Source organism: Cryptomeria japonica, chromosome 7 (genome assembly GCF_030272615.1).
Source record: "Cryptomeria japonica chromosome 7, Sugi_1.0, whole genome shotgun sequence".
NCBI classification, from domain to species: domain Eukaryota; kingdom Viridiplantae; phylum Streptophyta; class Pinopsida; order Cupressales; family Cupressaceae; genus Cryptomeria; species Cryptomeria japonica.
The window spans coordinates 13417553-13441806 of record NC_081411.1 but is presented as its reverse complement, the minus strand read 5'-3'; the positions used below and the strand labels follow the sequence as shown (position 1 = coordinate 13441806).

Genomic DNA, 24254 nt, shown 5'->3' with positions numbered 1-24254 from the left:
CTGCTCGAAGCTGATGCACTAACTTGATGGTTGGATGTGCTAACAAAAATACCTTATGCGCTAAGAAGTTGGTCTTATGCGCTAAACTGCCCTGATTTTTTTTTTGGTTGGCTTTTTTGTAAATTTTGAATTTTTGTTGTGAATTTTTCAAGTTTGATGGATGATTTTCTGAAGTAGTAAATGCAAGCATGGCACAAAAAGTACAACCATTTTGCCTAATCTAACAAAAAGTGTATGTTCTGCGAGGATGTGTTCAAATCTCCAATGTTTTAACAGGTTTGGATACGAATAATACACTTCAGAAAGACTTTTTATTCAAAGGTCATAAATAACATCATAGCCCACTAGTCTCGATACTCCGTCAGCTCAAATAGCCGTGTCACCCACTAGAGGGTGCCCATTTTTTTGCCTTTTGCCAGAAATTAACCCAAAGTGAATTGCTTCACAGTTGAGTAGTTATCTTGGGAGATATATGGTGAGTAATCTTGGGGGCGGATTCTTCCCCACCCTTGCACTATGATGTTATAAATGTCTGGTTACTGACTCGGTTCAAAGCTTCTATTTTTATGGTTCATAATCAGGCTTCCTGTTCAGCCGTCAGTGATAAACTCCCTCAGGAGGCTTCCCAACCTTTAGAACAAAGGTTTTACATATCTCGAGGATACTGGGGGAAGGCTAATCGCTGCGCGCAACCGTTGAAAAGGACTTTCGTCACTTTCCACATTTGATTATAGTGGGTTGGAATTCTTGGCGTCAAAGCCATTCCCCACTTAGGTCGTTCCCTTCACACCAGCCATAAACGGTTTTAAGAGTTGATTCCAACTCCTCGGGAAGGTAGACCTGCTAAAGGTTTTATGCTTGAAATACAGAAAGCTTAAGAGTGGTGTGGCTTTTTTATCACCTAGTTAAGGGGAGAGCATATACCTTCCACTTTCGAGACAAGGCAATCAAAGTTCTTTTTAAGCCTTCAATTCAGTGATTTGCTAATCTCTACTTGGAGATGTTGCTCCAAAAAAGCATGGTGTTCGCTTTAGTTCCTCAAAGAAATGATTATTTAATCTAGTGAAGGAACCTGGTCAACAAAGCAAAATTTTTGATATGGTCAGCAAAAGAAAGTCGAAAAAGGGAAATAACTTCCCTCTTTTGATTGTAACAAAATTTTGTAAGTGAGGTTCTTTCCTTTGCAAAATTTGAAAATGAATCCTTTTATACACCAAAGGATGGTGAGGTTCTTTTTATATCTACTTTTGCAAAATGAAAGTTTGTTTTGTTCGTTTTAGAGCCTAAAATAAAGTTTTTGTCCTATAAAAGCAAGAAATTTTTTGATAATGGTTCTTTTTATAGCCCAAAAGAAATAAGTGAGTTCAATTTTAAGAATAAAAGATGTTCAAAAATTTAAACTAACTTAACTAAGTTATTGAAAATCCTAACCATCTAAATATTCTAAGATTAAGCTCCATTTCTGCAACAAATTTGTTAGAATACTGGAAGAAAACTAGAAAAATAAAAAATAAAAAAAATGTTAAATGATTTGGTGGACTTCCACAAGTCTAATTTTTAACTTTCGGTTACAAATTAGTTCTTTTCTTTTCTGTCTGTGATGCGCTACAGAACAAATTGCATGCACTACAATATAACCTCGATGTGCTAAAATAAGGTTTCAACATGCTACACTATTTTCGGGATGTGCTACACTGTGCACCAAAAGCGCTGCTCTGTTTTTCTCTCGCGCCGAGACCTACAAGAAAAGATTAGTGGAAGTCATGCGCTAATATATGGACTTCGTGCACTAGATGACGGACTCCATGTGCTGAACAGTAAACCGAATGTGCTAGGCTGTTAACCGGATACGCTAAACAGTTGACTTAACACGCTAATTCATTTTTCCTGTGTGCCTAAAAGTGGTTAAATTCAACAACCGATTTGATATATGGGGTAAAGCCCCACGGTGGGCGCCAAAAATGTATGCGAAAAAAGTGGGTCAATAGAACTCAAAATGCGAAAAATGGAGCTCTATGGAGCCTTGCTCACACACACACAGGACTTCTTGGTGCAAGCTATGGAGTGATGAAGTATAACTCAGCTTCCCAAGGTTGGTCCCATGGTTCTCTATCTTACACGGTCCCTCAAACCAATGTTTTTGCTCTCAGATCACTGAGCAAAATGGTTTAGGAATGGCAAATGCAAGAACGAGGGATGCTTTTGTTGGTTTTAATATGAGATGAATCCTAAGCTATGCATGATTCTAGAAATGCGATAAACTAGCTATAAGATGACAAGATTAGTAAACAATACTATCCTAACATACTATATTAGTCTATGATTGAGCTAAATGATAAAGAAAATATTCTAAACATGCATATTTAGACTAATTCTTAGTTAAAAGAGAGGCTAAATGATGAGCATATATGAAATGAAATCTTGAATGTATTTGAGCATACGTATGATACTACAAACTTGGATTCTTATCTCAAAATGGATGAATGAGAGCTCTATTTATAGCGAAAACAGGGCAATGGCTGGTTAGGATTGAAAGAGTTGATCAAGGGTTGAGTTTGAAAGTTGGGGATCCATGTTTGCAATTTGCACCAATGAAATGGTGACAAGTGTCAATAGAGGGTTGGGTTGAGAGAAGGGGTTGAAGGCATTAAATGCCTGAGAAGACCTTATGGTTATCTAGAAGGTAAGGGTCAAGCTTATTTTAGGCTTACCCATTGGATTAAGAGTTAATCCAAGGATAAACTCTTGTGCAAATGATTAAGAGATAATCATGGTCAAAGCATTAAAGGCTTGATGAGAACCTTGGGTTGGATGAAGGTTAAGTTAGGCAAAAAGTTTCTAACCATGTAAGAGGGTTGAATTAACCATTAATAGTTTGGGAGTCTTTGGGAAATTAAGTGGTTGAAGATTTGAAGCCTTTAATGGTTATCAAAGACTTTAAGTTTTTGACAAGTGACCTCCCCTTGCTTAGGGATGTGACAAAGTTTAGAAGATGGGTTAGGATAATTAGAAGCGATTAGAAGAGTCTAGAAGGGATTAGAAATAAGTTTTAGAATGCATGTGGGAGATGTAGGAAAATGCAAGTGGATGGAGGGATAATAGGATTTAATTGAAATAAAGTTAATTTAATTCAATTTGGTTGTAATTTGGGGAAATTAAATAAATTAGATTTATTCAATTTAGGATAACTATTTAATTAAATTTTAATTTAATTAAAAGTGGATAGGGGGGATTTAATTGAATAAAATGATTTATTTATTAAATGGTAAAAAGAAGTCTAGTGAATTTAATTTAAATAAATTGAGTAATTTATTTAATTTAATAGAGGAATGCAGGTAATTTAATTAAATTGGATTTAATTAAATAAAGAAATGAACATAAAATATTCATTTAGGAATATGGTCATTTTTATATGTCTACATTTTGCCCCTCTTTGAAGTGACGTGTGTGCACATGTTATTTCAAAGAAAATGATGCGTTATCGTGATTTATGATCAAATACAATTTTTGTGTTGCTCTTATGATGTGCAAGTCATGCCCCAAATTTGATTTGATGCGTGATGCCCCCTCGGGAGATGAATCAATTTTCTTGAAAATTTTGATTTGATTTGGCGATTTGTGTTTGGTGTGAATGAGTTTATCTATGGGAAATGTGTTTTAAATTGATTCATCTCCCGATAATGTACATTATGGAGGGTATAGGGAAGACTGCGACCACATTACATGTCTGGTTTGCTAACCGTAATTTCATTTTCCTCCTATAAAAGGGGAAAAGTGTTTTGATTTGATTCATTTGTGCATTGTTGACTTTGGAGAAAGAGAATTGGGTCTGAAAGCAAAATGCATATCCCGTATTCCAGGCACCATTTTGAGCACGTTTGGAGGTACTAGAGGCTTGCCGCGTATGGACCACTAGTAAGTCATCACATTTGACTCCTTTTGGATTTTTGATTTGGTCATTTTTGGTCATTTTTTTATTTTTGAAATTCGGGTTTAGTGTTTTAGCTCGTCAAAGTCTTAAAGTAGCGCATACGAAAATTTAAGTAGCACATCAAGTTGATTTTTAGGGCTGCGTCTAAAATAAAATAGGGTAGCGCAGGGAATGAAAATAGCACATGCCGAACGTAGGGTAGCGCGTAGAGTAGACCTAGCACATAGGGGTCGCAGCGGTTTCCATGGGTAAGGGGTTTTAGCACGTAGGGTAAACCTAGCGCATAGGGTCAAACAAGTAGCGTTGGTGAGGCATAGGTTAGTGCATCGGTAGGGTTTAGCGCATAGGGTAGGTTAGGTGGCACATGGGGGGAAAAGATTAGCGCGTAGAGTCAGTCTAGCACATAGGGTGAATAGATTAGCATGTAGAAATAACAGCCTAGCATGTGAGTGGATTTTAGTGTAGCGAGAATCTATTTTAGCGCATCCAAAAAAAAATTTGGCGAGATGAGCTGATTTGTGAAATTGTTGTGTCGTGCTGTCATGATTTTAATGGATTTGTCCAATATGAGTGTTGATATAACTTGTTTTGATTTGCGATATGTCAAGTTATGCATAGATATCAATGTGTTGTGTGGATCAAAATATGAATTGTGTTTGCACTCTGTTTCAAGTTCAATGTGTGAAGCTTGATTTGTGTTACAAGCTGATATGGGTTGGAAACTTGAGTTGTTTTACAAGCTGATATGGGTGGGAAACTTGAGTTGTTTTACAAGTTTATGTGATTTGGAGACTTGAGTTGTGTTACAAGTTTTGATATGGTTTTTGAGAACTTGAGTTGTGTTACAAGTTGATATGAAATGACAGGATTTTGAACTTGATGTAGATGAGCAAATTGTTTCATGTTGTTGATGTGAGTTTGATTTTGATATCTTTGTTTTGATGTGGAAACTGATATTGGATTTGTTTTCCTTGTTGACAGGAGCACTTGGGTGTGGTTCAGTCGCGAGAGTGATTTCCAAGGCTGTGGACATTGATACCGCGGTTGACCCAGGCTGACTTGGACATTATTGAGAGATGTGGTTTGATGTCCTTATTAGATATGCCTTGGTTCACTATGAACTGGGGGCTACTAAAATCACTTGCAGAGAGGTGGCACAACGACACGAACACCTTTCATTTTGTCACAGGTGAGATAATAGTCACACTAGAGGACTGTTACAGGATCCTGCGTATTCCCATAGTAGGTGCACTACTACCATATGAGAAGTCAAAGGAGGGTGGTATAGAGGCACTTCGCCAAATTTTTCATGATGAGACAGTTTGTGGATATGAGATCCCATGGTAGGAGTTCTTAGACCTGGATTATGCACCCCTTCCATCAGTACTGGTAGGGTTTATTGGTGGATTCCTTTGTCCTGATCGTAGGTCAAAGGGATTCTCTGTGGGATGGGGGTTGGTATTAGAGGAGATGGTGACACAGGGCCGTAGGTTTTCATGGGGATCGGCTATGCTAACCCATTTGTACAGGGGCTTGCATGAGGTGGTATACCTCAGTTATGGCAGTTTGTCAGCTGGCGTGACACTGTTACAGGTATGGTGCTGGGAGCACATTCCAGCTGTGAAGTCATTAGCAGATAGAGATAGGCCCATTGGAGGCACATATGCATATGGATACAGGGTTCTAGTTGTCCAGCGAACGCTGGGCAAACTAGATCATTGGAGGAGAGTTTTGGATGACATCAATATGGTCACATGGTGACCGTATACAGGATGCGAGGTGTGGGTGGAGGACAGGTTGGAGATGCCCTATGTGTTCATGACTAGATACCTGATTGGGAGGACCCCATTTGTCATTGATAGGTTTGTGGTGGCCCAAGTTTTGAGACAGTTTGGTCGACAGCAGGGTATACTGTAGGGAGCTTGCTTATATGCACGGCAGAGGCAGGATGTAGCCAATTGGGGCCCAACCATTGATAGCGCAGTGGCGGTGGAGGAGTTTGTCGGGTTGGCGGGGCAGATTTGGGATTATGCCCCAAAGATTTTGGATGCGGGCATGACCAATGAGTTTGCGAGATTGTTTGCAATGTGGGCGGTGGCCAGGATATTTGATCCCGAGGAGATGTGGCCAGCATTTGATGATGATGATGAGGAGGGAGAGGGAGATGATGAGGATGATGGAGATGATGGAGGAGGAGGATGAGGGAGAGGAGTCAGAGGGAGATAGGGAGATAGAGGGAGGAGAGGAGATAGAGGTGTGGAGGGAGCGGTTAGATAGGGGGCGATAGACAGGGGGAGAGGCGGATTAGCTATTGGAACTGGTGGAGAGGGGAGGGTGGGGGGTATTGATGAGACGATGCGACTAGCACAGAGGAGGAGGACGGATGTGCTCCCACCTCCAGCACCAAGGACAGGTAGAGTGGGAGGGGTTGCCCCTACACAGGTATTGCTATGGGTTCGGGTCCCTAGTCACATTGAGGATGCTCAGATTCGGACCCTGCAGGTGACTGTACAGTAGCTGCAGGCACAAGTTTTGACATATGAGCGACAGATTGCGTAGTTGACCATTGAGCAGGATACAGAGATAGAGCAGAGAGGGCGAGTGGAGGAGCTTGCAGCCAGTGTGCAGAGAGTAGCGGTGGGTGGTCCGATGAGAGACACCCTGAGAGAGCTGGCATTGAGAGCTCAGGAGGCGGAGTACTACCGGAAGCATTATGACGTGGCGGTACCCAGGGATCATTGAGTATAGAGCTTTACACAGTCGAGATCTAGTCAATCTCGAGATACTGGGTTGTGGTCCGAGAGCCGATGTGTGATAGGGCCACCGAGACAGGACCCTCTTGGAGACCCAGGGGTGGGGACATCTAGAGCTAGACCATCTCTGTCAGGGGATAGTCATACTTGAGAGACGGGGTCTCTATTGTATTTTTTATCATTATATTCTTTGTACTGGACATAGTGATGATATATTTTGTACATTTTGATCATTTTTGAGATATATATATATATATATACAACACCATTTTCTTTGAATGTATGATGCAGGATGTATGCTTCTGTTTTGTTTTTTTTAAAATATGTTTGTGAAATGTATCTTGAAAATGAGATGTATGATTTGATATGCTGTGAAATGTATCTTGAAAATGAGATGTATGATAATGAGATGCAAAATGTAAAATGATATGCAACTATGTTAAAATGATATGCAACTATGTTTAAAATGATATGCTAATGCAACTATGTTAAAATGATATGCAACTATGTTTAAAATGATATGCTAATGCAACTATGTTTTTGGTAGCATCATCATCCTGCATTTGCCATCCGATATAGCCACATTTTGTTTGCTTTCTTTGTAGGTATCATCATTGAGCATTGATTTGTTTAGGATATGTTGAAAATTTATACAAGCATGATGGTATAATTGAACCATAATGACCTGAGAATAATTTACATGATGTTTTGATTTTGCAAGATAGCACAAGCGTCAAGGTATAATTGAACTAGGACGACCTGAGTGCATATTGCGTAAACAGACAAGATTAAATCATTTGTATGCGTGAAGTGGAATCAGGCCTTCAATGATATTCGATGTATCACGTCTCGAGGCAAGTATTCACACAGTACAAGTGATCGCCTCCCAGACAGAGGACTTAAGAAAATATTGGAAGTTCCCCATGATCTCTAGCTTTGAAGCATTTAGTGAGAAAAGGAAGAGAATCCAATAATTGAAAAAGTTCAAAAGTGCAAAAATAGTCAAGATTTTTATGTGATAATGCAACATTTAGTACTTCAAAAAATCTTCCATCCTTGTTATTTCTGTCAATGGTTTTGTTTTGTTTTGCAATGAAGCATAGTTTTGGTTACTAGATGCCATGCTTCTGTGTTTTGATATGTTGAATGTTCGCAAGTTGTGACGATTTTAATGCCCCTAGCTGACTGTGCCTCTTGATGTGAATAGGTACAATGATTTCCAAGCCATGGTGGAATATGGTAAGAGGATATATATGGATAACCCAGGATAGTGACTGTAGCGTCCTAAAATTGTGACACTTGCAATTTCGACTGCATTTGGGTCTTCAAGATGGTGGCGCAACGTTGAACCTGAATGGAGACATCGAAGCCTATTTATGACATCAAAAATGGCATCTTTCTGCACCTTGGCCTGATCTTCCTTGCACCCTACTATCCCGGGAGGTGGGACCATGGCGCCTAGTGCCTTGGTCCTTTAGGACCATGGCGCCTAGTGCCCTGGTCCTTTAGGACCATGGCGCCTAGTGCCCTAGTCCCTCAGGACCATGGCACCCAGCGCCCTGGTCCCTGGCCCTATTTTGGGCCCGGTCTCTTGTTGGGCATTGGGTTTTCAAGTTTGCAATTTGGAAAATAATGCTCCTAGGTCGACCTAAGGTCGGAAAAATCAGTCTCCTAACCCTAATTGACAAGTATATAAACTACATTTCCCCTCCTAGAAAAGGAGAAAAAAAAACATATGTGTGCAAGAGGCGGAAGGGATAGGCAAACATTCAAACATTCAAGCATTCAAGCATTCCTTCAAGCAATTGAGCATTCTAGGTCTCCATTCAAGGCTAGGTGTTGCATTCAAGACAAGGATTCAACCATTGAAGTGGAGATTACCTACAACATACAACACCATTACACCTTCGCATGTAAGAATACAAACATTCTTACAACAAGGTATCAGTACTTGATTACATTACAAACATTTACATTTACAGCATTCTCATTTCTTGGTTAATTCCAAAACCGGGGTTTGACCTGAAGGCAAACCCCTAATCCCTAACCCCCCAATCATCCTCTCTTTTCTATGTGTAGGTTGTAGGTACGCGGCTGTAATTGAAGATCTAGAATCCTTGTGCAGAGATGAATAGATCCCCCTTCGTTTCGCGGATTTTTCAAAGGACCGAGTGCACTCCGGGAGCCATCATCCCGTCAACTTTTGCTCAAACTTGCAGGATAGCATCGTCTCGATATTTTACTACTAATTTCAGGTCCACAGCTTCATCTTGTATCCCTATTTCCATCTACAAGCTAATCTTTCTTACTTTCACATAAACTCCTAGTTCAATCCTTCTATCTACATTCTTTACAAAGGAGGGTATCCTTGCTATCTCAACCCTTGAAACTCATCTAGAATTCAAACTTGCATTGTGTGGGATTGGATCTTGTGAGTTTCTACCCCTCCTTTGAATGTAAAGTCTTTCCTAGGTGAAAATCGTCAACCCTAGTGACCTCCTTTCTCTCTCTTTGGAGTGGGGGAACACCTAGGGTTCGATTTTCCGCTTTACATTTTGGTGAACCCGACGTGAACATCCTAATTCTGATTTTTCATGGTTAGATTTGAAAAAAAAAAAAAAATTTTTTGCTTCCTTAATTACATTTCCATGTTTGATCTTTTCAAATTTTAGAGGTTAATTGCATAAAAACCCTAAATTTTCTTTAGCTTGTGAAATGTTTAATTGTTATGGTTGTTTCAGATCTACCCTTCTATTGCAAATTGTCAATTCATATTTGTGCTTTAATTCTAAAAATTAAGTGGTTAAGTGTCAAAACCCTAATTGTTAAAACTGTCTTGATTCAACCTTTGACTGATGATTTCACTGATCAGAACACCTCCAAATCGGCTGTAACTTTGGATTCCGCAACAAGATCATAATATCTCTCATCCCTAAAAATTTTGAAAAATGTTGCGAGGACCGTGTGCACCCCGAGTGCCATTGTCCCCTACATCTTTTTTGAAATTTCGGGAGCTAGATCTTACTGTATTTTTCTGCTAGAATCCAGAATCTTGGCTGATTTCATCAATTCTAACACTTTCAAAATTAAAGTCAAAGTTGGTCTAGTGATTGCTTGGATTAAGGCTTCTAATCATTCAAAAATTGTTGAAATTGAAATTTTGTGTCAAAATTGTGTTTCTTACTGTCCTAAATCTAAAAAGTGTGTTGGCATTCAGTCAAAGTTTCAGTGCTTTATTCAAAGTTTTGCAATTTGTGACTTTTGAAATTAAGCATTTAATTGCAACAACTTTGATTTCCGCTTTCAAAATTGAATTTTACATGAAATTGAGTCAACTTTTAAATTTCAAAGCTTGCATTGCTTTTAGTATTCCCTCTAAAATCATAAAATTCAAAATTTCAGTTTCCCTCTCTTTTTCAAAATTCAAATTTTGCATTTTTCAACAATCTTGGTAGGATTCAATTTTGAGATTGCAACTTTAATTTGGCCTATCTATAGATCATAAAATCACTCAATTCTTTCAGATTAGCTTTAAAATCATCATAACTTTCATCCCTGAAAATTTCAAAAAAAGTTGCAAGGACCGTGTGCACTCCATTCGCCATGGTCCCTGACATTTTTTCTGAAATTTCGGGAGATTGTTATGATTGCATTTAACAGCTTAAATCTAGGAGATTGGCTGATTTTAGTGAAATTTGCTACCTCTAAATTCGAAAATAAATTCAAAATTCAAGATTTCAATTTTCAAGATAACAATTAAAATTAAGTGCTACCCCCTTGGCCCTAATTTTCAATTGTGCCTACCTTTCTTGGAAGTTGTGTTTCCCTCTTCTTTCATAAAGTTCAAATTGGATAATCACTATCTCATTGTTCAATTTTGCCAACTTTATTTTTCAAAATTCAAAATCTTCTCTCTCTCTCTAGTGCATGAGTTTTACAACAATAAGCCCTACTTACACTATTCCCGTTAGACAAAGCCTTAGAATTAAGTCTTTCCAAGGTTTAATTACCGAGGAGATGGAACCTAATTTGAATCGAAGACACAGGTAATTCCTCTAATCCTCTTAATGATGAAGAAGCTCTCCATGAGGTTTCTGTAGAACAACTTTCGAAATTGGATAACCAATTTGATGATTTTCAGCAATGGATGTCTCAAGAATACCCCGATAGTCAAGCTCTTTCATTAATTGAGGGTCTAAAATGTATGGTTCAAAGTGATAAGAATGGAATTGATATTTTGCGTAGTATTGCACACATCATGGATTCGAATGTGATGCCTATGAAGAGTTGTGCCAAAACTTTAGGTTATACACAACCTCCTACTCACGTCAATCATTCTATTCCTTTAACAACTTCTATTTCTAGTATACCTACTTTTACATCAAACATAATGACTACTTCAATACAAAACATTCCACCTATGATCACTAGTCATGGGGGCAATCCTTCTTCTTCAATCAACCCTCTTCCTTCACTCAATCCGACTTCTTCATTCATTCCTTCAATGAGTGTTCCTATTACATCTCCACAAATGAACATGACGCAAGGGGGCAATTCATTTAACCATTCCATTCCTCCTTGTAGTGCTCCTTTTTTCCAATCATCTCCTATGATTAACTATCATAGTGTCCCGCCACCTTACTCTCAATCAATACCTTCTTTCAATAACATAATACCTCCATCACAATCTAACATGTCTAATACGAACTCTTCGACTGAAGCGACCATTAACAATCTTGCACAAACTATTTCTTATTTACAGCAACAAATTGCCTATATGAATCAATCTAAGTTTAGTGTGCCCACATTTGATGTTGCGAGCCCACTTTCTCTTGACATTGTTCAAGCTATCCCCCCTAAGAATGTTGAAATCCCGTAGTTGGAGCTTTATAATGGTAAGGGTGATCCTCTAACACATGTTAAGAACTTTCAAACAATATGTACCGATTTTGCTCATGACCAAAGGTTGCTTGCGAAACTGTTTACTAGAACATTAAGAGATAAGGCTCTACAATGGTATTGCTCGTTGCCTTCCTATTCTATTACTTCTTTCCAACAACTTGCAAATGCTTTTATTCAACAATTTCAAAACAATATAGGTCCTAAAGTTACTTTGATTGATTTAATGCATTGTAAACAAGGTGTTAAAGAGAAAGTGACTGATTTCATTGGTAGATATAAGCATTTGTGTGCTCAAATTTCTTTTCTAGTACTTGACAATGATATTCAAAGCATCTTTATTTCTAATTTATAAAAAGATATTAGAGAAAAACTTCTATTTTCTGAGTTTACTTCTTTCCAACAGTTGTGTGCAACTCTTCACAATTATCAACTGACTATGAGCCAAATGGAACAAGCAAATCCTATGGCTCCGAGTGATAAGGGTGATAGTAGTCAACAACCATTTGGGAAGTTTAAACCGAATAGAGGGTTCATCAAGTTCAATGAAAATATCACCAACAACAATGTGAATGCAGCATCAGGTGTGCCTCCTATTTCTAAGTTTTTCAAGAAAGAAAGAGAGTTTACTCCTTTGAATGAATCATTGCATAGTATTATGAATAAGTTATTGGAAAAAAATGTGCTTACTCTCCCTCCTATAAAGCAAATAGATCCTGCAAAGGTGAAGTCACCCTATTTTGATAACAAATCTTTTTGTCAATTTCATCGTCAACCTGGGCATGATACTGAAAAATGTTTTTCTTTAAAGGGTAAAATTCAAGATTTGATTGATCATAATACTATCTCTGTTTCAGGTGTGAATGATAAAGGCAACACATCTATAGCTCTTCCTAATCAAAATCTTAAGATTTTTACTAATCCACTACCTTCTCATACCTCTAATGTGATTGAGACTAATGATTCCTATTTCTCACCTAATGGTCTTGTGTCTATGACTCCGAATGTGATTAACTTTGTAGAACAGCAGAAAATCCCTAAAGAGCTTTCCATCACATTTGATTCCAGTGAAACTATCAGGGCACCTGATGGTCCTTTATATATAGTTGCAAAAGTCAAGAATACACCTTGCCGTGGAGTGCTTATTGATCCTTCTTGCATGGTTAATGTCATTACTGAAGAATTTCTTTTTACTTTGCAATTGAATCAAGTGATCTATGACAAAACAAATGTGGTTGTGAAACTATTTGATGCATTTTCTTCTCCTGTAATTGGTTCTATTACATTACCTATTGAGGTCCATAACAAATCCCTTGATGTGAACTTTGCTATTATTCCATCATCCGAACAATTTCATGTGAAGCTAGGCTATCCTTGGTTATCTTCCATGAAAGCTATTGCTTCTCCTATTCACAAGTGTTTGAAATTTCCCCATAATGGTGAAGTTGTCACTGTCAATCATAGTCTCTTTAAACCAGCTGAAAGAACTTCTAGCATTCCTATTGATTATTTTTGGCCTAAACAATTTCAATCTTTTCCACCGTGAAGTGATCATCTTTTCAAATCTTATCAAAAGTGGAAAAAAGATATGATCCTATGTCTAAGTGAACCTAGAACACCCAAACTTGATACTCCTATCATTCTTGAGAAGGAAGTTCTTCCTTTGAAAGATAAAACTAATGTCTTTCCTCAAGAAGATTCCCAACCCATCCCTATGGATGTGACTATGTCTATGTCTAATAAACTTTCTAAAGGTAGACCTATACCTCCTCATAATGATGGACTTGGTCTTCTTCCTAAACTAGATATTCCTCCTTTATATGGAGCAATTCCTCCTCCTTCCTCTTATAAAGAGAAGAGACCTTCCTCTTCTCCTATTGTCCAACCTAAGAGACCACAACCCAAACACCCAAGTGATAAGGATGAGAACATTCCTCCTTCTCAATCTTCTCAACTTCCTACTAAGACTAGATGAAATCGTTCTGCACATGAACGCCGATGAAAACATCGTCTTAGAGCTTGTGCAGCTACCTCTCAAACTTTGCAATCCCCAAAAACACCTTCAGCTAGTATTATTCCATTTTCTCCTCAACCGAAAATTGAGCCAAAATCTCCTAAACATAAGATGCATGATGGTTTTGATCTTGTGCGAGTTAAAGATCCTATTTTTATAAATCTTGATGATATAGATGAAAATGTTATTCATGATGAAAATGTTACTCCTCTTCATTCTGATAGTGAATATGAATATGTTGATGTTGATAACCATTTATCTAACAAATTTTCTAAAGCACTTATCCTATCTCCTGGACAAGAACAACGTGGATTGGAACATGAACATAGCCCTTGTTTGGATCTTGTGATAGCTCCATCTACTATGTTGGATGTTCCTCCTCTAGCGTGTTTCCTGCCTTCCCGAAATATTGATCAGCAAGATCGGGGGGTGGATGACGTGCTAGACTAGTTCATTAGCATAGTAGACTCTCTCCTCCTCGATCTCTTTTGTTACTTCTTCTATGTGTTATTCCCATTCTTCTATTTGTTGTCCTTAGTGTTGTCTACTTGAGGACGATGTAAAGCATTGAGATCTCTTTTGGTCTCTCTCAAGACACAGGTGTTCCCTTCTTCTAGGTGACTTTCCTTGATTGGGGAATGAAGAACAATTATGCATACATACATATGATATACATGAATTATCATACATCATACTGACCCCAAGGAAAGTGAATTCACCTCGTGCTTTGTGTTTTGTGTCTATTATCCTTGGGCTTATCTCACACTTGGGGGCTAAATCCTTGTGATAACATGCTCCTTTCCCTTCTCATTTCTTATGTGTATCACTACCTTAAAGCAATCACCCCCGATGAGGCATGTGCGATCGCTTTAACGTAGGGGGCATACACTCCGTCCATATCTCTTCAAGATTCCTCAAAATTTCTTGGCGAACTTAGGTTTGCCTTAAAAAATTTTGGCATTTTTTTGCATGACTCATAGTGAGGGAACCTTACTACTGACAGTCATGGTTCTCCCTCCTGATCTTCCCTTTTACTTTGTCAATAGAAGTCGTAAGATACTTAGTCCACTGGGGGCTTGGTGTATCTTGCTTCCTTGACGTGGTGAAAAGTCTTTCAATGTTGTTTCCTTGTACTTTACCGAAAGTATGGGCATACGCTTATACTTCTGCTAAAGTGGGGCCTAAATGTAGCATCTTAAAATTGTGACACTTGCAATTTCGACTGCATTTGGGTCTTCACGATGGCGGCGCAATGTTGAACCTGAATGGAGACCTTGAAGCCTATTTACGACATCAAAAACTGCATCTTTCTGCACCTTGCCCTGATCCTCCTTGCACCCTGTTGTCCCGGGAGGTGGGACCATGGCGCCCAGCGCCCTAGTCCCTGGCCCTATTTTGGGCCCAGTCTCTTGTTGGGCATCGGGTCTTCAAGTTTGCAATTTGGAAAATAATGCTCCTAGGTCGGCCTAAGGTTGGAAAAATCAATCTCCTAACCCTAATTGACAAGTATATAAACTACATTTCCCCTCCCAGAAAAGGAGAAAAAAAAACATATGTGTGCAAGAGGCGGAAGCGATAGGCAAACATTCAAACATTCAAGCATTCAAGCATTCCTTCAAGCAATTGAGCATTCTAGGTCTCCATTCAAGGCTAGGTGTTGCATTCAAGACAAGGATTCAACCATTGAAGAGGAGATCACCTACAACATACAACATACAACATCATTACACCTTTGCATGTAAGAATACAAACATTCTTACAACAAGGTATCAGTACTTGATTACATTACAAACATTTACATTTACAGCATTCTCATTTCTTGGTTAATTCCAAAACTGGGGTTTGACCTAAAGGCAAACCCCTAATCCCTAACCCCCCAATCATCCTCTCTTTGCTGTGTGTAGGTTGCAGGTACGCGGCTATAATTGAAGATCTGGAATCCTTGTGTAGAGACGAACAGATCCCCCTTCATTTTGCAGATTTTTCGAAGGACCGTGTGCACTCCGGGTGCCATCGTCCCATCAACTTTTGCTCAAACTTGCAGGACAGCATCATCTCGACATTTTATTGCTAATTTCAGGTCCGTAGCTTCATCCCGTATCCCTATTTCCGTCTACAAGCTAATCTTTCTTACTTTCACATACACTCCTAGTTCAATCCTTCTATCTACATTCTTTACAAAGGAGGGTATCCTTGCTGTCTCAACCCTTGAAACTCATCTAGAATTCAAACTTGCGTTGTGTGGGATTGGATCTTGTGAGTTTCTAGCCCTCCTTTGAATGTAAAGTCTTTCCTAAGTGAAAACCGTCAACCCTAGTGACCTCCTTTCTCTCTCTTTGGAGTGGGGGAACACCTAGGGTTCGATTTTCTGCTTTACAGTGACTACGCTAAGTATGTCCTGAATGGATATGTGCTAAGTGTCAGGCGATGGCCGATAGTGTTTTTAAGGATACAGATAAAATGGTATATAGATAGATAGAGAAGTCGTTCTTTCACAAAAGCGTCTATTTACCAGGTTTTCACCATTTGTTTTTATTATACTTTATGTTTTTGCTTTTTCTGGATTTTTTTTTTTTTTTTCCTTTGTTTTGGCTTTTTCCGTGCACTAGGCTACTTAAGTGTAGTACTTCTTCAAATGAATGTTGTTAGTTGGTTCGTCAAGCACATCTCCTTTTGAAGTTGTTAGCTAATAGGCACCTGATCCATCGACTGATATGATGACATAGGGGCCTAACCAGTTAGGTTCAAATTTTCCTTTCTTTTCTCGATCTTGTTGATTTCTTGGATTTTCTTTGAGGACTAGGTCACCAACTTTGAAGTTGCGGGGAATGACCTTGTGATTGTAGCTCCTGCACATGTGTTGTTGATATGCTTTGAGATGAGTGGAAGCATGCTGACGTCTTTCATCTAATAGTTCAAGTTCTTGCAGTCGGTTAACTCGATACTTTTCATCTGGGATTAAACCTTTCAAAGAGACTCTGAGAGATGGGATTTCTATTTCTAGGGGTAAAATGGCTTCTGATCCATATACCAATGAGTATGGTGTTGCTCCTGTAGGTGTGCAGATGCTGGTTCTGTATGCCGAAAGTGCTGGATTAAGTTGTACTTGCCAATCTTTGCCTGCATCATTCACTGTTTTCTTTAGGATTTTAAAGATTGTCTTGTTAGATGCTTCTGCTTGACCATTTCCTTGTGGGTGGTATGGTGTAGAGAACCGATGTTGGATTTTGAATTTTTTGCATAGTTCTTATACATCTTGGTTTTTGAAAGGTCGTCCATTATCTGTGATGATTGAACTTGGAATACCATATCTACAAATCAGATAAATTAGGATAAAAGAGGCAATTTGTTTCCTAGTCACTGTGGTCATGGGAACTGCTTCGATCCATTTGGTAAAGTATTCTGTTGCTGTTATAATAAACTTGTGTCCATTTGAAGATGAAGGATGAATTTTTCCAACTAAGTCTAGTCCCCACTGACAAAAGGGCCAGAATGTTGTAAATGGCTGCAGTTCTTGTGTTGGTGCATGTATCAATACAAGAAAATACCAATATCAGGTAAGACCCATTAAAACTTAAATTAAACAATATAAATCAATACATCTCAATCAATAAAATTTGTAAAACAAAATAATTTCAAGTTATATCAGTTTTAGAAAAAACATAATTAAATTTGATATGTATCTTCAAAAAATAATTGAAAGAAAACATACAGTAGCCTCTACCTCTGTTCACGAGATGTGGCTATTGTTGGCTCGATCTAGCTATGGACATGGCAGTCATTTTTCCTTTTTTGATTCCTAGGTTTCTTTGCTTTATGTCTTTGCAAAGGTTGTTTCCATAAGTCTGGTGGACGTTGTTGCTATGGAAGGTTTTGGGGATTTTTCCTTTTATTGGCTGCCATGGTTACTATTTTTTAGTGAGTCTTGTTTGGTAGTTCATTGGTTGTTGTGGTCATTTAGGTTTCTATTGGTGGGTTTGTTGTTGTTGGAACCATTTAAAGGATGACCTTTCTGACATTGTTTGGGTTGGATTTTGTTCTTATAGGTGTACATAGAGGTGGTGTTTTCCTATCTTAGCATTCTGTAGGTGGCAGTTGTGCTAGGTTTTGGTTTCTGTTTGGAAGGTTTGGTCTTTGTTCGGAGTATTTAAGTCTTTCTATGTGATTGTTGCGGCTTGTCTCTCAATCTATTGGTAATTTGCATTGCTCTTGTTAACATGTTGCTACTAATTTTCAAGGGAAAATCTTAGTTGTTTGCTTTCCTTGGTTTTGGTTTAGAGATAGTTCTGATTTTGGATTTTAAATCAGTCATGTTGGAGTCTAGTGCTTTCAAGTTTCCATTGTGTCTATGTGGGTTTGATCTATAATTCTTTTGATCTTTCTTTGTGTGGTTCATGGCTATGGATTGGGTTGGCTCTTGCTAGAACCTTTTTTTTCTTTGGTAATTCCTATTATGGTGGTGGCATTCCTTATGGAGTGGGTGGTTGGCCATGTGGGAGAGGTTGAAAGTGGTTTTGTGAAGGCTTCTCTTCTCTTGGGATTCTTAGAGGTGGGGTTAGATCATGTAAAACACTTCTTCTCTTGGGATTCTTAGAGGTGGGGTTAGATCATGTAAGGCCACCTCTTCAAAATGTTCCATGAATATGTTGGCAATAACCGGCAAGAGAGGGGAGCCCATGGCTACTCCATCAACCTATTCATAGATAATGCCTTGGAAGGTGAAGAAGGTTGACCCGTGCACGAAGATTTTTAAGGTAGTTAGATCTACTATTTCCAACTCCTCATTGGATGATTCTACCAAACTTCGTCTTCTTCCATCTAAGGAAGTGACCCCTCGTATATATGGGGTCCCAAAAATTCACAAAGCCAACATTACTTTGAGACCCATTGTTGATACCATTGGGTCTCCGACTTACAAGTTAGCCGCTTTTCTTGCCAAATTAATCTCTCCACTTGTTGGTAACTCCAACTCCTTCATCAAAGATTCCAACCATTTTGTCCAGTTTATCAAGGACACCAAGTTGGACCCTCAAGACACTCTTGTGAGCTTTGATGTGGTGTCCCTCTTCTTCAAGGTCCCTATTCTAGACTCCATCGAGATTGTCAAGCTTAAGGCCAATGAGGAGATCGCCATTTTTGGTGGAACTTTGCTTAAGGTCAACCTTCTTCGCCTTCCAAGGCGTTATCTATGAACAGGTTGATGGAGTAGCCATGGACTCCCCTCTCTCGCCCGTTATTGCCAACATATTCATGGAACATTTTGAAGAGGTGGCCTTACATTCTTTCCCCCTCAAGCCAAAATGGTGGAAACAATATATGGATGACACCAATGTATGTTGGCCCCACGGCTTGGACATGTTAGAGAAATTTCATACTCACCTCAACAACATTTCTCCTTCTATTGCCTTCACCAAAGAACTTGAATCCAACAACCTTTTATCTTTTCTCGATGTCTTAATCTGTAAAAAGCCTGATGGATCCCTTGGTCGTCAGGTGTTTCGCAAAACTACCCACACTGACTTATATCTTCATTCGACTTCTCATCACCACCCTAGCTAGAAAGTTGGGATCCTCAAAACCTTGGCTTTAAGAGCCCATCGGATTTGTGATAAGGATAACTTAGACCAAGAGCTCTCCCATCTTCATCAAGTCTTCCTTTGGAATGGCTACTCAAACAAGCAGATCAGTAGGGCCTTCCTCCAAGCCAAATCTCATTTCCTTTCCATCTCTAATCCCTTGCCCTCTCCATCTCAGGCCCCATTTGTCTCTCTCCCTTATGTTGAAGGCATATCTCACAAGATCTCAAAAATCCTTGTGAAAAAAGGTCTCTATTGTGCCTTCAAACCTATGTCCACCATCAAGAGGCATTCCCCACTGCTTAAGGACACTAGGGATGCCTTTTCAGAGCCAGGTGTGTACAAGATTGTATACTCCTAAGGAACTCCATACATTGGAGAAACAGGTCATTCGTTCATGACTCGGATAAAAGAGCATAGTGCCAACATTAAGCATGAATGTGCCCTCAAATCAGCCTCAGCTGAGCATTCATCAACTACCAAGCATCATATCTATTTGGAGGACACTCAGGTATTGTGTAGGGAGAACAACTTTTTCAGAGGAAAGTTAAAGAGGCCATTGCTATCATTCATCACCCATCCAATCTTAATCGAGACGATGGGTTAAACCTTAGTATCTCGTGGCACCCTCTGCTTTTTGCCCTCTAGTGTCATCCCCACCCCCCTTCTTGACTTCTCCCCCTCTTTCTTTTTCATTTGTGCATCTCCCTCTCCCCCTTTGGTTTATTTACATAATTGTATATTTTCAAGTATATTTTCGCTTATAGACATAAACATATGTATATTTTTATTTGCTCATGTGTTTTGGTATTTGTAAATATATATATTCTTATATGTTTCTGTGTTTTTGTCTTTTGGTATATGCATATGCTTATATACATTTATGTATTTATATATATATTTATATTTGTATATTTATTCATTTAGTTTTATATTTTTTGTCCCAATTTCTTTTCTTCTTTTTTGTTTTTTAGTGGTTTTGATTGTGTTGCTTGGCTTTCCTTTTTTCTTTTCTTTGGGTGGTTATTCCTGGGAGTTTTTTAGGTCTCCCATCCTTCAGGTGGTCTTTTTTCTTTTTCTCTTTCCTCTCTCCTTGTTCCTTGTGCCCTACCCCACCCCTCTCCTCTTTATATTTTGTCTCAAATCTGCAACTCAACATCTTTCATGTCTTGGGAATTCTTTTCATCCTGATGATAAATCACGGAGTGTGATTCAAAACGTTGATGGGAAAAATATACACACAATCGAATCCAGAAAAAATACACTAGAAATACAAAATGGATTGTGGAAATCTCATAGCTTTAATTATTAAAGTAAACAATACCAATTAATAGAAACATGGACATATTAACTACACTAATATCAAAAATACTAATCATACAAAATAATTAAAAGAAAACATACTAGAAAGACATACACTCCCCTTTCTTAAAATATTGTATCATGCAAAACCCCAAGTAGCATTTGATGTATCTTTAGAAAACAACTGAAAGAAAACATGAGCTAGTCCCTTTTCCTAAAATATTGTCAACTTAAAACTAAAACAACATCAAGTCTAACAATTGCAGGAAAATAACAATACGGAGTCGAGTAGAGCAAGAAAATATCAATACCAAGTCCAATAGAACATGAAAATACCAATACCAAATAAAACCTAACATTCTTAAATTAAAGAATAACAATCATTATGTGTGAATATATGTCTATACCATTATTAAAAACTAAAAGAAATTAATCAATTAAAACATAAACACATTAACTAAATTAATATCAAAAATATTAATCAATAATATTTTTTGATAGAAAATATCAGAACAATTGAAATTTAATAATTTCAAATTATATAAAAAATAAAAATAAAAAAAAATAAGAAAAGTAGCATTTCAGATTTATCTGCTCAAAAAAATCTAAACCCTAATCAGCTTATCGCCTAAAGCAGGTTAAGTCCAGTATCAAATAAAACCCATAACTCCTTGAAGCACAGAAACTCATTATAAAGTTACTTGACAACAAAGCGTAAGTACCATGTTTTCAACCTTCAAGCCTGACTTCTTCCTGAATTTCAGGCCAGCCTTCTTCCTCAAACGCCCATTGATTTTCATGCCTGATTTCTTCCTCCTCTTCAGGAGTCAAGTCATTTTGTATGTTAAATATCTCTCTGACCTCTTCTGCGCTTTTATCCTTAATCCTGTCTGCTACAGTTTGGCATATTAAATCTTGAAGATTGTGTATAACCATGTACTGGGTGGCCATGATGAGATTAAAAAGGGTTGCTTGATCAAGGTCCTTCAAGAACTCCTGATCCCATATCTTCACATCCTTCTCCGAGATGGTGTTGGCGGCATTAACATGATATGCGCAGTACTCGACCACCTTCGCCATTATTTCACTGGAAATGTTGTGCAAAGGCACGGTGCCGTCTGTGCCGGTGTCACTCAGAGCGTTCTTTAACATCTGCGACTGCATGGCTACGGCATACTCTACCTCAAAAATAGTGTCATCCGAAATCTTCAATCTCACCTTACATTCCTTCGCCATGGCTGCAGTGGGATCCTCCGCCATGCCTGTGTCGAAGGAAATGTTACAGAAGGGATTGACAAAAAAACGTTGGGGAAACTCGCTATGTAATTTGGTATAAATAGGGGATATTTTTGTTTATGCTGTTGGGGAAACTCGCTATGTAATTTGGTATATATAGGGTATTTTTTGTTTATGCTGTTTAGGGATTAGTTTTTTCATTTGGGAGGTGGTTGTTAAGTTTTAGGTTTTAATTTTTTTTATTTGATATTGGTCAAGTTTAGAGGTGTAATTATTGATAATAAGAGGTGAGGTGTAATAGTGTGGTTTATCTTGTCTTGCCACGTAGTCTATAAAAGCTTGGATATTAGGTACAGGTGAGGTGTAATAGCATGATTTATGTTTTATGTTGTCTTGGGAGATAGTTAAGTTTTAAGGTTTTTGTACGTTGTCCACTTATCCTTTCATTACAGATAATAAGAGGTGAGGTGTAGGTGGTTAAGTTTTAGGGTTTTTTTCATGGTGACCACTTATGCTTTCATTACGCATAGAATGAGGTGAGGTGTAATAGCCTAATTTATTCTGTCATAGGAAGTGGTTAAGTTTTATGGGTTTTTTCATATTGACCACTTATGCCTTCATTATGGATAGTAAGAGGTGAGGTGTAATAAAATGATTTATGTTGTTTTGGGAGGTGGTTATGTTTTAGTGTTTTTTTCATGTTGACCCGCTATGCTTTCATTACCCATAGTAAGAGGTGAGGAGCGTGATTTATGTTTTCTTGAGAGGTGTTATGTTTTAGGGTTTTTCTTAGGTGTTGACAATTTATGCTTTTATTATTTAATGTTGGTAAGCTTAGAAGTGTAATCAGAGAGATAGTAAGAAGTGAGGTGTAATAGCATGCTTTATGGTCTCTTGTGAATTAGTTTTCTTGGAAGGTGATTTTTAATTAGTAATATACTTTATAAATATATTATTAACTAAGATTTTAATTTTATGTAATGTAGTTATCTTAAATTTTTATATGAATTTAATTTTTTGTATGTATCCAAACTTTATTTTGAGTGCATATAAATATAGTTATATTTGTTATTCTTTTGGGCATCCATTTTTTTATTTGATTTACTTAAGCTTTATTTTAAAGTTAGTTTCTTTAAGTGAAAGTTCATTTAACTTTATTTATTTTTGAATATATAGATAGTATTTTTATTTTATTTTTGTTAACATACATATTCAATTATATTTCACATATTATTATCATGCCTCCCTCCATAACTGGTCTTTTATTAATTTTTGGTAGCATAAATAGACGGTTTAATATTTGACTTAATGTAACAATTTGGTTCAACTTTTAGAATAATTTTCAAGATACTAACACTATTCAACTATTTTTTATTTTAATATAGTATGATAATAATTAGAATAAATAAATAGAATGTAGGTATCTTTGGTTTATTTAAAAATAGAATATGATACTCACTAGCACTATCTTTGATGCCCACCCTTATAAACAAGAATCCTTTGAGATCAAAGAGCCTAATCAAGTCAATGCTATTTTTATGCTATGAAACTAAATAGACCTCTTGGCTATTTCTTAAGGGTTACAAAATACATATGGGAAAGAAGTGATATGGAAAGACAACTAACACGAAATTATGGTCAAAAAACACATCACATATATAATGCTAGAATTAACAAACAAGATTTTAATGTTCTTCTCACATTCATTCCTCCCCTCCTAATCTTAAGAAAAAATATCATAGGGAACCTAATCTTGTTGAGCAACTTCATGCAAACTTAGCTAAGATCTCCCTTTGGGACGACTTAAGGAAGAAGAATAAATTGTGACAAGAACAAAATAGTAATAAAACTCAATTAAAACCAAAACTAAAAGAAAACTATTCACGAGATAAGATATTTGAGCATGGAAGTATTTAAATCTAACAATGAAATCAATCACCTTTTCCTTAACATGTTGTTTATGATGTATCAAAGTAGTCAAATAAATTTGACTACCAATGTTATTCTAAAATTGTTGAATGAAAGAATTAGCCAATTTTTGAAAACAATCAATAGAATAAAGAAGTAAATAACAAAACCATTGTAGGATTTTTCACAAAGTTTCCTTGAAAGAAATTAGCCATCAATCTATGATCATTTGAGAAGTCAATACACATATTGCAAAATGGTTTCACATGAGTTAAGGATCACCTTTTCTATTGTACACCTCTAATTGGGGAATTCCAATATCCTTATGTAGAACAATACAAACCACATCAAATGAAAGTGGACTTTCAACATTATATGGAGGAACATTGAACTTGGACGGGGTCATGGAAGTAATTTTTTTATTGTAAGAAGGGCACAATTTCAGAAAGACTATTAATGGCTAGATTATTGGATAGGTGATTATTGGAGATGTTTAATAATAAAGGATGTGGAATGGTATGATAAATGGATGGATTATTGGAATATGAAAATGGGATGTGACGATAAGTAGGTATAGGAGATGTTCTTGAAACACATGGAATGATCATGGAATGTGGTATGATAGAGATTATTGC

The 24254-nt window shown here is 37.5% G+C and overlaps 1 protein-coding gene across 1 annotated transcript; it reads right to left on the bottom strand.

Annotated features, from left to right (window-relative positions):
• Nucleotides 1–21204: 21204 nt before the first annotated feature.
• LOC131039930 (SKP1-like protein 12) lies at nt 21205–21735 on the bottom strand. Its single transcript, XM_057972773.1, has one exon. It carries the CDS (start codon nt 21733–21735, stop codon nt 21205–21207), a length of 531 nt encoding a protein of 176 aa, XP_057828756.1.
• Nucleotides 21736–24254: the final 2519 nt, after the last annotated feature.